Here is a 20,887-nt window from a genome sequence, read left to right on the forward strand (position 1 = left end):
GCTGCTGAGCTATATCCCGGTACACGCTTAACCGGAAGCAGAGGTAAATTTCTAGACGCAATTTTGTGCACATGCTCGTCTTGCACATGCTCTTTATAGAGATTAAGTATACTTAATAACAAACGAGTGCCACATTTTATATTATTTCTCCAGAACCCCCATACTTTTATTTTTTACACACAAATCTCCAAAATCTTAACCCCTTAGTGACGGCCCCATCGGGATTTTACGTCCTCACTAAGTGGGCTTTAATCCTAGAGGACGTAGAAACATGCGTCCTCTTAGGATTAATACCCTCTTAGCTGAGGACGTGTCAGCTTCATGTTGTCGGTGCCCGCAGGTAGCCGATAGCATGGAGCTGTCATCTTGGGCTGCGGGCAGTCCCCCCCGGCAATGCAATCGGCGCTATCCAATGGATACCCATCCCAACCAGCCCCCGTAATTACCCCTGTCTTCGGAAATACCACACAGTTCACATTATTACTTTTATCTAAGATTTGGGGAACGCCGAAAAGGGTGCGGACGGGGGGAAATCTTTTAACGTGTCAATTTTTATTCTGTACAAGTGAGCAGTGGGGCCTGGAATTTATTCAGTTGTGCCCTGCAATCCAACGGGTGTTCCTTCCATTATAGGCCTTGCCATGTGTCCTGTAAGTAGATTAGGGCCACAATGGGTATGTTTCTGAACACGGGACAAATGGGGGGATCCATTTTGGGGTTAAAGTCTTCATTCCTGTGTACACTGTACAAAAAAAAAGTTTTTAAATTGACACAATTGCCAAAAAAAATGAAAATCATAATTTTTTCCTTCTGCTTTGCTTAGATTCATTCCAATGCTGTGGGGTCAAATTCGTTAAGGGGTCTAGTTTTCAAAATGAGGTCATTTGTGGGGGTTCTCTATCGTTTTGGCCACTCAATGACTCTACAAGTGGGCAATCCAATGGGTGCTCCTTCCATTATAGGCCTAGCAATGTTTCCTTTAAGTAGATTAGGACCACAATGGGTATATTTCTGAACACGGGAGAAACAGGGGTATCCATTTTGGGGTGCAAGTCTTCATTCATGTATGTGCTGTACAAAAAAAGTTGTTTTTAAACTGACAGAATTGCCAAAAAAATAAAAATCACAATTTTTTCCTTTTGCTTTGTTTGAATTCATTAAAAAACTGTGGCATCAAAATGGGCAGTACACCCCTAGATAAATTTGTTAATGGGTCTAGTTTTTAAAATGGGGTCATTTGTGGGGGTTCTATATGGTTTTGGCCGCTGAAAAGCTCTACAAGAGTGGTATGGGGCCTAAAACGCTTTCAAGCAAAATTTATGTTCTGAAAGACACTGACTACTCCTTCCATTTTGGGCCCCGTTGTGCATCCAGATATAAGATTAGGGCCACAATGAGTATATTTCTGAAGACGGGAGAAACGGGTATCCATTTTGGGGTGTCAATCCTCATTTTAATGTGCACTATAGGAAAACAATGTCTTTAAAATGACATATTTGCAAAAATATGAAATTTTATTTTTTCTTCTCTAAATTTAATTAATTTCTGAAAAAAAAAACCGTGGGGTCAAAATACACACCACCCCCCTAAGTGGATACATTAAGGGGTGTAGTTTTTAAAATGGGGTCATTTAGGAGGGTATCTATCATTGTGACACCTATGAGCCGCTGCAAACTTGGCTTGCTGTAAGAAAACAAAGTGTTCCTCAAAATGCTGAAAATTAATGTTAAATTCGTACGTCATCTAAATGGTTAAAAAAAACACAAAAGTTTTTCAAATGTGCATTCAGAATAAAGTAAACAGATGGAAATATATATCCTATCAAAAAATTGTACAGTATGTTTGCACATATTACAATTGAAAATGTGAAAAAAATGATAATTTTTTAATTTTTTTTCCAGTATTGGTACTTTTAATAAACATACACGAATTAAATCGGTCTATTTTTGCAACGTAAATGAAGTACAACATGTGGCGAAAAAACGATGTCAGAATCACTTGGATACGCAAAACCTTCACGGAGTTATGCTATGTTGAACGACATGTAAGATTTCCAAAATCTGGCTCCGTCACTAAGGCGCAAACAGGCTTCGTCACTAAGGGGTTAATGAACAATCTAATGTATAAAAGAAGTGTTTTAAAGAGAAGGGGCACCCAGGGGTACTGGTGATTTCAGAGATGCTAAGAGCGCAACAACAAGACCAGTTAGAGAATCCACAACAGAAACCTGAGAAAACTGAGGAGCAGACCTCCAAAACATTTTTCTGAATCCACATTAATACTCAACCTTCCCACCTGAGGAACATCCTATCGAAACATTGGGGGATCCTACAAGGTGACCCCTTCCTATCTGACAATATCCCCAGTCGACCTCAAGTGGTACTCGAAGAAATAAAACTGAAAAATATACTGGCACCCTCTCACCAACCCAAATGGAAGATCCTAACTCATATTCCAGGTACATCCATGTGTGTGTGGAGGGGGGGAGTGAGGGGCATACACGACGCTTTTGGATGTGGCATATAAAATTGTAAATGCTGCCAGAATATTTGCCACAGCAGGAAGGAGATATTTATACAAGATGTGAATAAGAGTTATATTCTACAATATCTTTTAAACTATGGATGGGGTCTGGCTGAGGAAAAAATCCAAGGCAGCGTTTATAGAGAAGTTCCAACAATATCCGTTTCTAGCTTAATCCATTGTTTAGACTTCCCGTGGAAGTGCCAGTCGAACGATCTAAGAAGGATAGAGGCTTAAAGGGGTTGTCTCACGCCGAAACGGGTTTTTTTTTTATTCAATAGGCCCCCCGTTCGGCGCGAGACAAACCCGATGCATGTGTTAAAAAAAACAAAAACGGGTAGTACTTACCCGAATCCCCGCCCTGCGGCGACTTCTTCCTTCTTCTTACTTACCTTAGTAAGATGGCCACCGGGATCTTTACTCTGCAGTCCATTGCCGATTCCAGCCTCCTGATTGGCTGGAATCGGCACACGTGACGGGGCGGAGCTACGAGGAGCCGCTCTTCGGCACGAGCGGCCCCATTCAGAAGAGAGAAGACCGCACATCGCAAGCGCGTCTAAAATCGCCAGAAGAGGCGATTTTAGACGGATCCATTGAGACGGGGACGCTAGCAACGGAACAGGTAAATGAATAACTTCTGTATGGCTCATATTAATGCACGATGTACATTACAAAGTGCATTAATATGGCCATACAGAAGTGCATAACCCCACATGCTTTCATGAGACAACCCCTTTAAGGCCAGAAAGCCCCGCCCCTCCTGTGGGTTTAGGTTTTCAGAGGGTTCGGTAGCTGATGTGTAAAAGCAGATTGTAGGCATTTAAAAAAATTCACGGGGAGCTGAATAGGCAGAGTCTGGAAGAAGTACAACAAGCGAGGGACGACGTCCATCCTTAGCACATTTATTCCACCAAAACGGGAGATATTTTTTGTCGTAGTTATTCAAGCTCAGATATGTAAAAATATTAAATAGTTAAAGGGGTTTTCCCATTAACTGCAGGTACAATAATTTGTGGAGCGCCTAGTCTACTGATAACATCCTAATGGGACAATTACTTTACCCAATAAACTTACTTTTTTACTTCCACATTGTAGGACGTGTTCTGCGCTGATTTCCTCCCATGCGGTGATGGTAATTTCCTACCTCCAGGGGGCGCTCATACAGCTTGTAAGATTACAGAGCGCAGGAGCCAAACGAGCTGTGGATAAGAGCTGCTGACGCCCCCTGCTGTAAACTGCCCTGTACTGCGCTGCAACTACAGTCTGCTGATCATGTGCTGCTGACTGGGGAATAAAGACGCCTTTACAAGCCCGGCACCGCCATTATCAGTGGGCACACATATGTTTGTAGCCATTCACTAACTCAGCTGACTGTTACTTGTACCAAGATGTGGGAAGTTCCTACTGAGCATGCCCAGTCCTTCTGGTTCCAGCAGCAGAGGAGAGGGACATGATAATAGTACTTGCACATGTGCGGAGGCAGCACTGGGGACGGGGGTCCAGGTCTGATAGAGTGATTGCATGTTGCAGAGACCCTGACATAGTCCATGGGGTATAAGCAGGGGGCAGATGGAAGGAGCAGCTGAATGCAGAATGAGGATGGCTTCTCCTTACACGGCGCCTGTGGCTCTACCAAAACATTAAGGGGAAATAACATAACTGCTTGTATAGCTTATTGCTGTATATTCCACGATTATTACAGAACTGCTGACTGATTTGTGCTCGTTGCAGCCTGCAGGCACACGGCGAAGGACCGTCCTGAACTCACTATCCACAGCATCAGGACAGGGATCTGCTCCTTTGTGCAAGGAGGAACAGGAGAAGTAGTGCCAGAACCCTACAGAATGACCCTCAGCAGACTATAAAATAATAATCTTTATTTGTATAGCGCCAACTTGTTCTGCAGCGCTTTCAAGCACAGGAGAAAACCGACAATACAACAAATTACATGTTTTTCTACAATCAATTTGAAACAAACGAGGTGGAGGCGATATAGGCAGTACAGGAATTACATGAGTAAATCAGTTATTAGGAAGAAAACGGGTGGATCGGTAGGGAGGTGCCGGGGTAGAGGTCATATGCAGGGTGGAAGGTGTGGGGAGCTGTAGGGAGGGGCAGGGGGACTAGGTCAGGAGATTTAGTATGCCTCCCTGAAGAGGTGCGTTTGTAAGGCGAGTCTGAAATTTTGTGCATTGTGGATTGTCCAGATGCCTTGGGGTAGAGCTTTCCAGAGGATGGGTGCTGCTCTGGTGAAGTCCTGGAGGCGAGCATGTAAGGTTTGTATTAGTGGGGAGTTTAGTCTGCATGTGTTAGCAGATCAGAGTATTGGGCTGGGTGATAAATGGACAGAAGGGAAGCGATGTGCCATGGGTGAGGGTGAGGAGTTTAAATTTAGTTCTGCAGTGGATGGGCAGCCAATGCAATGACTGGCATAGTTCAGAGGCATCAGAGAAATGGCTGGATAGAAAAATGAGCCTAGCTGGTGTGTCTAATATAGATTGAAGAAGGGAGAGTCTGGTACGGAAAGGCCGTTGAGCAACAAGTAGCAGTAGTCAAGTCGGGAATGGATGAGGGCGGCAACAAGTGTCTTTAGCATGTCCATGGAGAGGAATAGCCAGATTTGAGAAATATTTCTGAGGAGCAGTTGGCATTTTTGGGACAAAGATTGGATGTGGGGGTTGAAGAAGAGGTCAGAGTCTGGTATGACGCCCAAGAAGTTGGCGTGCTGTCTGGGAGTGGTGCCAGATACCGATATGGAGATATTGGAGGGAGGTCGGTAAGCAGAGGGTGGAAACACGAGGTGGTCAGTATTGGAAAGGCTTTGTTTGAGAAAGAGGGAGGACATGGTGTTAAAGACAGCAGACAGACAGTCTGTGGGATTTTGGAGGAATGGTGTTGAGATGTCACAGGAAGAGGCATATAGCTGGGTGTCCTCAGCGTAGATCTGGAATTAGAGGCCGAGTTTGTGGATAGTTTGTCCAATTGGGACTTTAGAGAAGATTAGGGGACCAAGGTCTGAGCCCTGGGGCACCCCAACAGCGAGAGGAGGTGGAAAGGAAATAGGGCCAGTAAGGAGGGCTGATAGAGTAAAGCATGTTAAGGAGGAGTTTGTGGTCAACAGTGTCAAATGCTGAAACAGGTCAAGGAGGATTAGCAGGGAGTAGTCGCCTCTCGACTTCGCTGTCATCACTTCACTACTGACCAAATTGTTGGAAACAGACTCCGCGGGAACCATGAGGGCCCAACATGCTGTAGTGGAAGCTGAGCTCACATCCCAGCACCATGTAGCTTGAATAGCATTTGCCAGAGACACCGGAATTGGCAAGTCCACCATTGGCACCCTGTTCTCTTCACAGACAAGAGCAGCTTCACAAGGAGCACATGTAACAGACATGAAAGAGTCTGCAGAGGATGGAGATCATCCACATCTGATATACCAGGCTTCGGGCAAGTAAATTTGGTACAAGTGTTTATCTGTTGTCTGCGTTGAACATTTTATGAAGCTGTGGTTACTTCAGAGAAATAGAGGAATAAAATATGTATACACATAGAGGTGAGGTAGATTCTCCCCAGTATATACACACACAGAGGTGAGGTAGGTTCTCCTCAGTATATACACATGCAGAGGTGAGGTAGGTTCTCCTCAGTATATACACCCAGAGGTGAGCTAGACTCTCCTCAGTACATACACTGTAGTAGAGTGAGAGTTAAAGTGTGGGACGGACGGTACATATCGCAGAGACTACTAGCATCTGTGAGGTAAACCCAGTCCGTCTCTCACTCCAGTACTCAGTTCCACCTGGCCCAAGTAGGTGAGATGCATAAATGGGTGCAGGTTGCAGTCTGAAGAGGGAGGTGTGCCCTGTGTGAGCAGCAGAGGCTTACAGAGTGCTGAGCTGGAGACACTGCACCACGCTGCTGGGAAGGTTTGCTTTACTTTGCCCTATTGGAGTTTACAAAGACTTTTGTGTTACTATTGCTGGACTGCTTATTTAAAAGGACTTTCCTTGAACTTTCTGTTATCTGGAGAATGCCAGTACTTTTTGTTTTGTTCATCAAGTCTGAATAAAGACAAGACGCTCAGCATTTGGTCGTGGCCAGGTGTGTTTCCCCCTGCATTGCTACAACACCCAGAGGGGAGCTACATTCTCCTCAGTATATAAACATAGAGGTTAGCTAGATTCTCCTCAGTATATACACACAGAGGTGAGGTAGATTCTCCTCAGTATATACACACACACACAGAGGTGACGTAGATTCTCCTCAGTATATACACACAGAGGTGACGTAGATTCTCCTCAGTATATACACACAGAGGTGACGTAGATTCTCCTCAGTATATACACACACAGAGGTGAGGTAGATTCTCCTCAGTATATACACACAGAGGTGAGGTAGATTCTCCTCAGTATATACACACAGAGGTGAGGTAGATTCTCCTCAGTATATACACACAGAGGTGACGTAGATTCTCCTCAGTATATACACACAGAGGTGACGTAGATTCTCCTCAGTATATACACACACAGAGGTGAGGTAGAGTCTCCTCAGTATATACACTCAGAGAAGCATTAGATTCTCCTCAGTATATACACATAGAGGTGAGGTAGATTATACAAATCATTTCCTTAAGCTTTATGTATCACAGATTTTTTCAAGCTTAGAATTGAATACTCAGGTTGTGACCCCTTTACTTTTCCTATGTAGGACCTCAAGAATGGTCGTTGCAAATTTAACACTTGTACGACACTGGGAAGTTACATAACATAGGGGGTCACTTACTTTTGCACTTAGCATTGTATAATCAAGTTGTGAATGTTTTAGTTTTCCTATTTAGGACCAAAATAATGGTCATGCCAAATTTTATGTTTGTACGACACCAGGAAGTAAGAGAGTTAATGGCCAGTCAGTGAGTGTTTTCATCTTTATATATATATACTAGCTGATATACGCAGCTTCGCCTGAGTTAATTTAGTACAGGTGTTTACATGTTGTTCGCAGGGAAAATGAAGTCATAGTTACTTGAAAACCAAGGAATAAAATATGTATACACATATAGGAGTGTTAGATTCTCCTCAGACTGTATGTAGCAATGTCCCTCTGCAGAATGTGCAACCCCTACCACTCTCCTCACATTTTACTTTTAAAGGTAACGCCCCTTTTTATTCAAATTTACCCCCAGACTGGAGGTTGCAGCCCCTTCTTAGCCTTAGAGGCTCCATCCCTGCAGTGCATGGCCGCTTCCTTATGTACTTTATAGCCTTTCAGTATATACTCATAGAGGTGAGGTAGATTCTCCTGAGTATATACACACAGAGATCAGTTATATTCTCCTCAGTATACAAATCATTTCCCTAGGCTTTATCGTTTCTGAGAAAAGAACTATGTAATGTATGGCGGCTTTTCAGTTTTTCAGGCTTAAAATTAAATATTGAAGTTGCAAACCCTTTACTTTCCCCATTGGGACATAAAGAATGGTTGTGGCAAATTTCATGTTTGTGCAGTTCAGACGTGTGTTATTAGTTACTAGAGATGAGCGAGCACCAAAATGCTCGGGTGCTCGTTACTCGAGATGAACTTTTCGCGATGCTCGAGGGTTCGTTTCGAGTAATGAACTCCATTGAAGTCAATGGGCGACTCGAGCATTTTTGTATATCGCCGATGCTCGCTAAGGTTTTCATTTGTGAAAATCTGGGCAATTCAAGAAAGTGATGGGAACGACACAGAAACGGATAGGGCAGGCGAGGGGCTACATGTTGGGCTGCAACTCAAGTTCCCAGGTCCCACTATTAAGCCACAATAGCGGCAAGAGTGCCCCCCCCCCTCCTCCAAACAATTTTTACTTCTGAAAAACCCTCATTAGCAAGGCATACCTTAGCTAAGCACCACACTACCTCCAACAAAGTACAATCACTGCCTGCATGACACTCCACTGCCATTTCTCCTGGGTAACATGCTGCCCAACCCCCCCCCCCCCCCCGCACGACCCAGTGTCCACAGCGCACACCAAAGTGTCCCTGCGCAGCCTTCAGCTGCCCTCATGCCACACGCTGGCCTCATAGCAACACAACCCTCATGTCTATTTATAAGTGCGTCTGCCATGAGGAGGAACCGCAGGCACACACTGCAGAGGGTTGGCACGGCCAGGTAGCGACCCTCTTTAAAAGGGGCGGGGCGATAGCCCACAATGCTGTACAGAAGCAATGAGAACTCCAATCCTGTGCCACCTCCGTCAGGAGCTGCAAACGTGGGCATAGCAATGGGGAATCCATGTGCCACACAGTATTCATTCTGTCAAGGTGTCTGCATGCCCCAGTCAGACCGGGGTTTTTTATAAATAGTCACAGGCAGGTACAACTCCGCAATGGGAATTCCGTGTGCACCCACAGCATGGGTGGCTCCCTGGAACCCACCGGCTGTACATAAATGTATCCCATTGCAGTGCCCTGGACAGCAGAGCTAACATCAGGTTAAATGCAGGTGGGCTTCGGCCCACACTGCATACCCCAGTCACACTGGGGTTTTTTATAAGCAGACACATGCAGTTACAACTCCCTATTGTGAAGTCCCTGTGGACCCACAGCATGGGTGGCTCCCTGGAACCCACCAGCGGTACATAAATATATCCCATTGCAGTGCCCAGCACAGCTGAGGTAACGTCAGGTTTAATGCAGGTGGGCTTCGGCCCACACTGCATACCCCAGTCAGACTGGGGTTCTTTAGAAGTGGACACATGCATTTACAACTCCGTGTGGACCGACAGCATGGGTGGGTCCCAGGCAGCCACCGGCGGTACATAAATATATCCCATTGCATTGGCCATCACAGCTGAGGTAACGTCCGATTAAATGCAGGTGGTCTTCGGCCCACACTGCATGCCCCAGTCTGACCGGGGTTTTTAATACATAGACACGGCAGGTATAAATCCCTAATGTGAAGTCCCTGTGGACCCACAGCATGGGTGGCTCCCTGGAACCCACCGGCAGAACATAAATATATCCCATTGCAGTGCCCAGCACAGCAAAGCTAACGTCAGGTTTAATGCAGGTGGGCTTCGGCCCACACTGCATTCCCCGGTCACACTGGGGTTCTTTAGAAGTGGACACATACAGTTACAACTCCATGTGGACCGACAGCATGGTTGGCTCCCTGGAACCCACCGGCGGTACATAAATATATCCCATTGCAGTGCCCAGCACAGCTGAGGTAATGTCAGGTTTAATGCAGGTGGGCTAAAAATTACTAGGATTACACTGTAGGCCAGGGCCCAAAAAAATTGGTGTACCAACAGTACTAATGTACCTCTGAAAAATTGCCCATGCCCAACCAAGAGGGCAGGTGAAACCCATTAATCGCTTTGGTTAATGTGGCTTAATTTGTAACTAGGCCTGGAGGCACCCAGTTAAAATAAAAATTGGTTCAGGTGCAAGTTTCAACGCTTTAATGAGCATTGAAATGTATAAACATTGTTTACAAGAGTTATATGACTGAGCCTTGTGGGCCTAAGAAAAATTGCCCGTTCGGCGTGATTACGTGAGGTTTCAGGAGGAGGAGCAGGAGGAGGAGGATGAATATAATACACAGATTGATGAAGCTAAAAGGTCCCTGTTTTTGATGGTGATAGAGAACGATGCTTCCATCCGCGGGTGCAGCCTACGTATTGTTTAGGTACCGCTGTTGTCCGCTGGTGGAGAAGAGAAGTCTGGGGAAATCCAGGCTTTGTTCATCTTGATGAGTGTAAGCCTGTCGGCACTGTCGGTTGACAGGTGGGTACGCTTATCCGTGATGATTCCCCCAGCCGCACTAAACACCCTCTCTGACAAGACGCTAGCCGCAGGACAAGCAAGCACCTCCAGGGCATACAGCGCGAGTTCAGGCCACGTGTCCAGCTTCGACACCCAGTAGTTGTAGGAGGCAGAGGCGTCACGGAGGACGGTCGTGCGATCGGCTACGTACTCCCTCACCATCCTTTTACAGTACTCCCGTCGACTCAGCCTTGACTGGGGAGCGGTGACACAGTCTTGCTGGGGAGCCATAAAGCTGGCAAAGGCCTTGGAGAGTGTTCCCCTGCCTGCGCTGTACATGCTGCCTGATCTCTGCGCCTCCCCTGCTACCTGGCCATCGGAACTGCGCCTTCTGCCACTAGCGCTGTCGGATGGGAATTTTACCATCAGTTTGTCCACCAGGGTCCTGTGGTATAGCATCACTCTCGAACCCCTTTCCTCTTCGGGTATGAGAGTGGAAAGGTTCTCCTTATACCGTGGGTCGAGCAGTGTGTACACCCAGTAATACGTAGTGGCCAGAATGCGTGTAACGCGAGGGTCACCAGAAAGGTATCGTAACATGAAGTCCGCCATGTGTGCCAGGGTACCTGTACGCAACACATGGCTGTCCTCACTAGGAAGATCACTTTCAGGATCCTCCTCCTCCTCAGGCCATACACGCTGAAAGGATGACAGGCAAGCAGCATGGGTACCCTCAGCAGTGGGCCAAGCTGTCTCTTCCCCCTCCTCCTCATACTCCTCCCCCTCCTCCTCAACGCGCTGAGATATAGACATGAGGGTGCTCTGACTATCCAGCGACATACTGTCTTCCCCCGCCTCCGTTTCCGAGCGCAAAGCGTCTGCCTTTATGCTTTGCAGGGAACTTCTCAAGAGGCATAGCAGAGGAATGGTGACGCCAATGATTGCAGCATCGCCGCTCACCATCTGGGTAGACTCCTCAAAGTTTCCAAGGACCTGGCAGATGTCTGCCAACCAGGCCCACTCTTCTGTAAAGAATTGAGGAGGCTGACTCCCACTACGCCGCCCATGTTGGAGTTGGTATTCCACTATAGCTCTACGCTGCTCATAGAGCCTGGCCAACATGTGGAGCGTAGAGTTCCACCGTGTAGGCACGTCGCGCAGCAGTCGGTGCATTGACAGATTAAACCGATGTTGCAGGGTCCGCAGGGTGGCAGCGTCCGTGTTGGACTTGTGAAAATGTGCGCTGAGGCGGCGCACCTTTCCGAGCAGGTCTGACAAGCAAGGGTAGCTTTTCAGAAAGCGCTGAACCACCAAATTAAAGACGTGGGCCAGGCATGGCACGTGCGTGAGGCTGCCGAGCTGCAGAGCCGCCACCAGGTTACGGCCGTTGTCACACACGACCATGCCCGGTTGGAGGCTGAGCAGCGAAAGCCAGCGGTCGGTCTGCTCTGTCAGACCGTGCAGCAGTTCGTGGGCCATGTGCCTCTTCTCTCCTAAGCTGAGTAGTTTCAGCACCGCCTGCTGGCGCTTGCCCACCGCTGTGCTGCCACCCCGCGCGACACCGACTGGTAGCGACGTGTTGCTGCTGACACATCTTGATTGCGAGACAGAGGTTGTGTAGGAGGAGGAGGAGGAGGGTGGTTTAGTGGAGGAAGCATACACCGCCGCAGATACCAGCACCGAGCTGGGGCCCACAATTCTGGGGGTGGGTAGGACGTGAGCGGTCCCAGGCTCTGACTCGGTCCCAGCCTCCACTAAATTCACCCAATGTGCCGTCAGGGAGATATATTGGCCCTGCTCGCCTGTGCTTGTCCACGTGTCCGTTGTTAAGTGGACCTTGGCAGTAACCGCGTTGGTGAGGGCGCGTACAATGTTGCGGGAGACGTGGTCGTGCAGGGCTGGGACGGCACATCGGGAAAAGTAGTGGCGACTGGGAACCGAGTAGCGCGGGGCCGCCGCCGCCATCATGTATTGAAAGCCTCCGTTTCCACAAGCCTATACGGCAGCATCTCCAGGCTGATCAATTTGGCTATGTGCGCGTTTAATGCTTCAGCGTGCGGGTGCGTGGTGGCGTACTTGCGCTTGCGCTCAAACAGTTGCGCTAGCGACGGCTGGACACTGCGCTGAAAGACATTGCTGGATGGGGCCAAGGACAGGGGAGGTGAAGGTGTGGGTGCAGGCCGGGAGACGGTCGTGCCTGTGTCCTGAGAGGGGGGTTGGATCTCAGTGGCAGGTTGGGGCACAGGGGGAGAGGCAGTGGTGCAAACCGGAGGCGGTGAACGGCCTTCGTCCCACCTTGTGGGGTGCTTGGCCATCATATGCCTGCGCATGCTGGTGGTGGTGAGGCTGGTGGTGGTGGCTCCCTGGCTGATCTTGGTACGACAAACCTTGCACACCACAGTTCGTCGGTCGTCTGCACTCTCAGTGAAAAACTGCCAGACCTTTTGAGCACCTCGGCCTCTGCAGGGTGGCATGGCGCGAGGGGGCGCTTTGGGAAACAGTTGGTGGATTATTTGGTCTGGCCCTGCCTCTACCCCTGGCCACCGCACTGCCTCTTCCAACCGGCCCTGCTGCTGCACTTGCCTCCCCCTCTGAAGACCTGTCCTCAGTAGGCTTAACAAACCAGGTGGGGTCAGTCACCTCATCGTCCAGCTGCTCTCCCTCCGAATCCTCTGTGCGCTCCTCCCTCGGACTTACTGCCCTTACTACTACCTCACTGATAGACAACTGTGTTTCATCGTCATCGTCCTCCTCACCCACTAAAAGCTCTTGAGACAGTTGCCGGAAGTCCCCAGCCTCATCCCCCGGACCCCAGGAACTTTCCAAAGGTTGGGCATCGGTCACGACAAACTCCTCCGGTGGGAGAGGAACCATTGCTGCCCATTCTGGGCAGGGGCCCAAGAACAGTTCCTGGAAGTCTGCCTGCTCCTCAGAATGTGTCATTGTAATGGAGTGAGGAGGCTGGGAGGAAGGAGGAGCAGCAGCCAGAGGATTCAGAGTTGCAGCAGTGGACGGCGTAGAAGTCTGGGTGGTCGATAGATTGCTGGATGCACTTTCTGCCATCCACGACAGGACCTGCTCACACTGCTCATTTTCTAATAAAGGTCTACAGCGTGGACCCATTAATTGTGAGATGAATCTGGGGACACCAGAAACGTGCCTCTCTCCTAATCCCGCAGCAGTTGGCTGCGATACACCTGGATCAGGAGCTCGGCCTGTGCCCACACCCTGACTTGGGCCCTCGCGTCCTCGCCCGCGTCCACGTCCTCTAGGCCTACCCTTACCCCTCAGCATGGTGTATTACGAGTAGAGCAGAAACAGAACGCTGTAATTAAATGTTCCGCTTATTGGCCTGTGGTTGGAGGCTGACTTCCCTTACGGAACGCACAGCAGAGCCAGGAAACAATTTTGCGCACGCTTGTAGTGAGACGTAGGCGCGTATCACTGAGCTAGTGGAATTCACAGCGCAGAAGCAGTCAAGTCGCCAAAGGGCAGTGGTACGCCTTAAGTATTTGTCTTCCCTTTTTTTAAATGGTGAGCTGAAACAGCAGACAGATACTGTATGCAGCGTATATTATGTTTACTCTTTCCCTCTGGCGCTATCACGGCGGTGATGTAACGGAGACAGCAGAGCAGGGAAACAATTTTGCGCACGCCTGTAGTGAGACGTAGGTGCGTATCACTCAGCTAGTGGAATTCACAGCGCAGAAGCAGTCAAGTCGCCAAAGGGCAGTGGTACGCCTTAAGTATTTGGCTTCCCTTTTTTTAAATGGTGAGCTGAAACAGCAGACAGATACTGTATGCAGCGTATATTATGTTTACTGTTTCCCTCTGGCGCTATCACGGCGGTGATGTAACGGGCACAGCAGAGCCAGGAAACAATTTTGCGCAAGCCTGCTGTAACGCTTAGCTGCATATTAGCCCTCTGCCTATATAGACAGTATATCTCTTTCACCTTTCCAACTGTCCCTTCCTCACCAGTACTGCCCCTATACTGAGTAAAATGACTGCAGACTGAGGACGCAATGGTCTGCACGCCCGATATACAAAAAAATTGTGCAAAACTGCTAAAAGCAGCCTCAACAGTACTGCACACGGTCAGATGTGGCCCTAAGAAGGACCGTTGGGGTTCTTCAAGCCTAAAATAACACCTAACACTCTCCCTATAGAAGCAGCAGCATCAGCAACACTTTCCCTGATCTATGTCAGAATGCGTGTGTGGCGAGCCGCGGGCGGGGCAAATTTTAATACTCCGGTGACACCTGATCTCCCCAGCCACTCACTGCAGGGGGGTGGTATAGGGCTAGAACGTCACAGGAGGAAGTTGTAATGCCTTCCATGTCTTTCTATTGGTCAGAAAAGCGCGCAAATGTCTCAGAGATGAAAGTGAAAGTAACTCGAACATCGCGTGGTGCTCGCCTCGAGTAACGAACATCTCGAACACGCTAATACTCGAACGAGCATCAAGCTCGGACGAGTACACTCGCTCATCTCTATTAGTTACATTACATATAGGGCACTTACTTTTGCACTTTGAATTGAATAATCAAGTTGCCAACACTTGATTTTTCCTACTTACAACCCAAAGAATGTTCATGCCAAAATTCACGCTTGTACGACTCCGGGAAGTAATATAACATAGGGGGTAACTTATTTTTTGCACTTAACATTATATAATCGAGTAATGACTCCTTTTCCTATTTTGGACCTAAAAAATCGTTGTGCCAAATTTCATGTTTGTCCGACATCGGGAAGTTAGAGAACTAGTGGCGAGTCAGTCAGTCAGTGAGGGCTTTTGCCTTTATATATATATATTTTGGCTGAATAAGGGAATATACAGCTGAAAACCCTGACAACACAGACTCTTCTCTACATGTAGTCTCACCTGGGGGGTCATCTGTAGGAAACTCCTCCTTACACGGCTGATCCCCCCTCACATGTGTCTCTGTAGCATCAATGGGGATCAGATCTTCCTCCAGTTTCACCAGCTGTGAAATAAATATTGAAAAAGTCATCACACAGTTGGAGAAGTCGTGTGGAAGGTTTTATATGGCCAGAAAAGGTCATTAATTAGTATGAGGAGCCGGAATGACATGACAGCAGTAGTGATCCGGGCCAAATAGCTACAGGTCTCCTGTATAACTCCAACCTGTTACTTCTTTATTCCAACCAGAAGTCTCCAGAACCAGAAAATAGTGATAAGATGCGGAGATCTAATGTCTGCGGTCGGCTGTAATCCTGCCATCTCCAGCTTTCTCATTACACAAGTATCAATCATATAATAAGACTAAACACAAGACCTTCCCAGCCGTCCTACAGACCAGAGGGAAGATTTCATGAGACCTTCTCTCCATCTACCTGATCATCCTGTGGAAGAAGAGGCCGGGGACATCTCTCCGCTGCTGCTCTCTTACTGGATCTACCTGCAGAAAACACAGACAGCCACTGAATTCATTCTCTACATACAAATAATAAAGGCCATGTGGATTTAGTCCTGTCTATTACCTGGTGATAGGGGGGGCTGGTGGTCCTCCATCATGATGTCCTTGTACAGATCCTTGTGTCCTTCTAAATACCTCCACTCCTCCATGGAGAAAAAGACAGTGAAGTCCTGACACCTAATAGGAACCTGACAACACAATGATACCGTCATCAACCAGACACGTTATACCGCCATAGTGTTACTGTATAATGTCCCAGCATTCCCAGCAGCATCACCTTTCCAGTCAGCAGCTCAATCATCTTGTTGGTGAGTTCTAGGATCTTCTGCTCCTTGATCTCCTCAAGTATCAGGGGGCGAGGTGGAGGCCCTGTGATTGGGCTCAGGGGTCTTCCCCATCCATCAGACACCGGGGCCTGACAGCCATCACTAGAAGTTTTCTTCACTACCGTGTAATCCTGTTTATGGGGAGATACATCCATAAATATCCCTGCAGACATTTCTAGAGTCCTCCCAGTCTGGTCCGGCAGTTATGTCGGCTCTTCACATCTGTGTTTATCAGTTCTGTTGTTCTGTGAGGGCACGTGTATATATTGCTATATGTTTTCATATCTTTAGACCTGCGTGCAAATTCTATGCAATGCTTTGTGACAAAAAACTTAATATTCAATATATGTAATATGCATTCTTAAAAAATCATATCAGATACGACAAAGGCTTCTGCAAGGCGGAGAAGACTGTTTCTTCGAAAATTACAAAGAGGAACAAGATACAACGGCGATTAGCTTGGCAGTTTAAGGAACTTGCAACATCTTGCTCGAAGGACTGAGGAGAAAAAGAGAAGTGTCTGCTATGAATAAGGAACATGTGATTGATACAGCCGCCTGTCTGATTAACTTTTGCTATGGACAGTATTATGGACATATATGGTGATGCTATATATCTGGACCAATGAGATGCTCTATGCTTTGTGTAGCAACAGGAGGGTATAAAGCCCTGTGTAAGCCAGTAAAGTGTTCGCCATTACTCCCGTACAGGGAAGCATACCAGACCTGTCTGTGGTGTTTTTCCTTTACTGTCGACAACGGGACATTAGGGTGGGTTTTGACTGATGCTGTACTGATTGATTACCCTGACAGTTCTATTCTGTTGGCTGTTCGGCATTTTACCAGCTGCAATAGTTTCCAGCATTCCGGCCGTCTTCACACTTGGCTGCAGCATTTACAGTACAGGCCATGCGGGGGAGATTTATAAAATGTCTTTCACGCGGTGCCGGTATTTTCTATAACAAATCTACTTAGTCTTTGAGAACTGCGGCAGCTTCTAAATCCGCAGCGAGACTATTTATACTACGGATTTATGCTGCGGATTTTGAACACCTGAAGAACAAAGGATAAAATCCACAGAAGTTTGGCAAGTAAGTTGCAGCATAATACGAGCCATTTAGGCCACCTGCACACGAACGGATTTGCATTAAGGACTCTGTAAGGAGAATTTATGTGTTATCAAAGAGAAACGATCCCAGATCCCGTGCAGAAGTCTGGGCCCAGGAGAAATTCAAATCAAACCAACTTTTTATGGTATCAAGTGATTTTCTGCTTTATTCTGAGGTGGACAAAGCATATATAGCCTAAATGACATCATAGCAAAAGTATATACCTTCAAGATGGATAGAATATATGATAGGCTAAAATAAAAAATGCTTAACATAGGTTACACCTTCTAGGGTGTATCTATTACATACAATGAGACCACTATGAATTCAGGAGAAAGGAATGCATGTAATACTTTACAGACTTACCCCCTGTAGTGTGTAGCTTCCTGTCTATAGATATGCATACATGGGGGGTCTAGTAGACTATCATCTTTCCTGAGAAGACATGGAGGCCTAAAGAAGGGTTATATTTAACCCTTTAACTACTCATACCAGTATCATGCTCTACAATGCAATATAGAATAATTAACTGATACATTGATCTACAATTTTCTTAACATTCCCCACTTTAGATCAATACATCAACACAGTATAACAGTAATACACATATATAATGACTCTACCACAGACCCCCTGGCTACGGCCCGAAGCTTTATTACCAGGACGCCTGGGTTCACACTTCAAGACTAAGTATATAATTATTTCATATAAAAGCATTACATTGATATATATATATATATATAAGTCATTCCACCAATTGTACCCACAATTAGGCCCGCCTCCAAGAGAAGCTTGGCCTTGATTTATTATGAGATTGATGCTCCTTTCTTCATATATAAATGATTGTCCATCATGATAGAAAATCTTACTTATCCAAGTGTCCATCAGTTATTAGAGCGATCCTCCGGTACAATCAGAACGCACTGGAATCAAAATGTCACACTTCAAAATCATCAAAGAAAAATGGCGCTTCCTTCATAGAACTTTTAACCATCACTTGTCATAAAAGGTGGTCACCTGACCCAGTAAATCATCCTGTTCTTCGTCATCTTGTATATTTTGGAACATAGTTTTGGTGATGGAAGTGTTAATAAGGTTTTGTAACAGTCCTCGAATACATGGAATACAACAACAACCGCAGAGTACTAGAATGGAGGCAAATACTGACATAGAGACTAATGTGGAGTATATACTTGTGACCAGTGTCCGAACAAGTTTTCCAACCAGTCTGTGAATGGATCGTCTATGCCAGAGTTATCAGCTAGTTCATTTTATTATGCATTTAACCCTTCCAATGCTCAGGTATCATCTGGTGCCGTGTTATTAGCAATGATAGTACAACAATATCCTCCAATCATTTTACAAACTCTGCTAGTAACATAACAAGAGCCATTCTATTTTGCCATGCAATGAGTGTAAGGTAGGTCCTAGTTGTTCCTCTAGGCCCTTGATTGCATCTCTTGTATAATTAACAAATCTCTGTTGGTTATAGTATGTGTAATTAATCCGGTCTACATCTTTATTCACTGTTACCCACCATACGAGAAGAGACTCAAAGCCCCTGCAGCCATCCGATTTCTCGTCCCATACTCGTCCGGTACCCCCCTTGGGACCCCGATGGGTCAGAGGAACCTTTGGGAGAGGTGTTCCTAGTTCTCCAGACACGGCCCTTGCTGTTGCCCTCGGAGGTCATGAGGTATATAGGCATTATCAGTTGTACCAAGCACAATCCCGTTAGGGGCTGTACCTGGCACCTGTTCTAGGCCCGGTCACCACACAACCATCACACGTCTGTGTGTGCCCTCTGTAGCTCAGGCCATATCCCAGAGACAGCGTGCCCTTACGGTTCTCCTCTCCGCACAGCATCCCTCAGGCAGTCTCCCGTAGTCTGCCTTGGTCCCATTACCAGGTAGCGCGAAGCAAGCATAACCCCAGGATCAGAGGCAGCAGCAGGTATTTGGTCCCCGCTCACAGGTGGAAACAGCAAACTCAATGTATAACATGGATCACTTATCTGTGGGGGGTAGGTACAGTGAAGAAGCTTAATCACACATTTTACGTTCATCACAGCTTGAAGACTTGTCATTAACTTTTATCTATCATTCGGTCAAGTCTTCCCATCTCATATAATTATTATTATTATTAATAACATATAATTCTCTATACACAATATTTACTGCATAACATAAAGATTCACACAACTACTACTACTCCAATCATCTGCAGTCGCTTGATCCTCCAACCTTAACAACCCCCCTCAGGAATTTCTCTTATCAGGGAGAGGTGATGGAGTAAGATAAACAGAGCTTTAGCTGTGGCTGGACTCCTTCAGCTAACTGCAGCATCCTTGTGCTATCCTTCCCGTAATAGGGACACTCAGCTCTCACATTATCAACAACTTCATTATTATTATATCTTACATGACATTATCACATTGAAAACACCATTTAACAATCAAAATCACTGCAAACCAATCACAGAACTGACATGTACACAAATAACAGCAAGAATGGACGTTCCCTGTTCACACAGGTTTATACTAAACTTCATTCCTGATCATCTTCATTACAGGTCTATTCATATCAAGCAAGCAGAGCATGGCTAGAGTCAGTCACACTCCCCCCCTCCCTTTTTCTCACTGAACTCTAAAGCTAAAAGGTGGGGGTGAGGGTGAAAGAAGCATTCCCATGTAACAGAGGATGTAACCATTTGTGAGCTGACCCCAGCACACAGAGCAGCACTCAGGCCGTGGTCATCTTCATCTAATACTACTGTAAACCTTCATTCCTTCACTGTGTGATCCCAGGACTGTCTGCATCATGTAATCATCCCTTCTGTCCGGCTGCCTACTATCCCTGGTCCTTGTCAGCAACACTGTCACCCATAGCAACCTGTCCCCTCACTACCGTCACCCATAGCAACCTGTCCCCTCTGACACTTATCTGAAGGAGACCTTACATATTCCTCTGCTACGACTAAATATCCCGCAGTATCATACTGACCCCATCTTATAGCACACACCTCAGGTAGACAACATATCATCAACACACAGAGGACAGTGATGGAGGCTTCTGACTATTCCTATGCAGTTCAGAGAAGGCACTAATCACTGGTGTTGTATACTACAAGTACAAGCATTGGGATGCCAGGTAGAAGGTACAGCTATGGGATGTAAGGAGCCAAGATGGCACCTGGGCGGCGGCCGAAGGTATTACAGCAGGTACTAAAATGGCCGCAGGCCATGACTAGCACTAAGATGGCCACCAGAGACGTGGCCTGACTAGGAGTACGATCAAGCCAGGCAAGCATCTAGCCACGCCTTACCCCTTTGTGTGCAATGCCAACAAGTCCCTCATCTGACACACATCTATAATAATCTTTGTGTATAGCACCAACATATCCCGCAGCGCTTACATAGACAGGGGGGTTACAGAAAGACAATACAAACATTACAGAACCACGGTTACATAGTAATCAGCTGATGGAAACAATAGGGGTGAGGGTCCTGCTCCAACGAGCTTACATACTACAGGTAATGGGGGGTACAGGAGGTAAAGGGCTGGAGATGTGCACGGTATGGAGAGCTGGAGATGTGCACGGTATGGCGAAGTGGAGAGTGGGGGATGCTATACACATAGACAATGGTCAGACATTTAGCCGTGTGATGGCAGAAACGGTGTGACTGCAGGAGCGGTTTATGACGGCTAGCAGGGATTGCAGTCAGTAGGTCAGGGAGCAGATCTA

The 20,887-nt window shown here is 46.9% G+C and overlaps 1 protein-coding gene and 1 long non-coding RNA gene across 5 annotated transcripts in view; both read right to left on the reverse strand.

The window, feature by feature from the left end:
* Positions 1 to 20,887, reverse strand: part of LOC136624337 (gastrula zinc finger protein XlCGF57.1-like) — a 721,853-nt gene that overhangs the window by 368,378 nt on the left and 332,588 nt on the right. The window contains exon 3 of one of the 4 annotated variants that reach the window (XM_066598272.1): positions 15,627 to 15,691. The exons of the other annotated variants lie outside the window; for them this stretch is intronic. Within the exon in view, the coding sequence (XP_066454369.1) occupies positions 15,627 to 15,691 (65 nt within the window). The remainder of the gene's footprint in view (positions 1 to 15,626; positions 15,692 to 20,887) is intronic. 4 annotated transcript variants of the gene reach the window in all.
* LOC136626364 (uncharacterized) lies at positions 17,281 to 20,672 on the reverse strand. Its single transcript, XR_010792648.1, has 2 exons — positions 20,066 to 20,672; positions 17,281 to 20,034 (listed from the first exon to the last, which is right to left on the reverse strand). It is a non-coding gene; the product is annotated as an uncharacterized lncRNA (long non-coding RNA).

This window comes from Eleutherodactylus coqui, chromosome 4 (assembly GCF_035609145.1).
Source record: "Eleutherodactylus coqui strain aEleCoq1 chromosome 4, aEleCoq1.hap1, whole genome shotgun sequence".
Classification (NCBI taxonomy): Eukaryota; Metazoa; Chordata; class Amphibia; order Anura; family Eleutherodactylidae; genus Eleutherodactylus; species Eleutherodactylus coqui.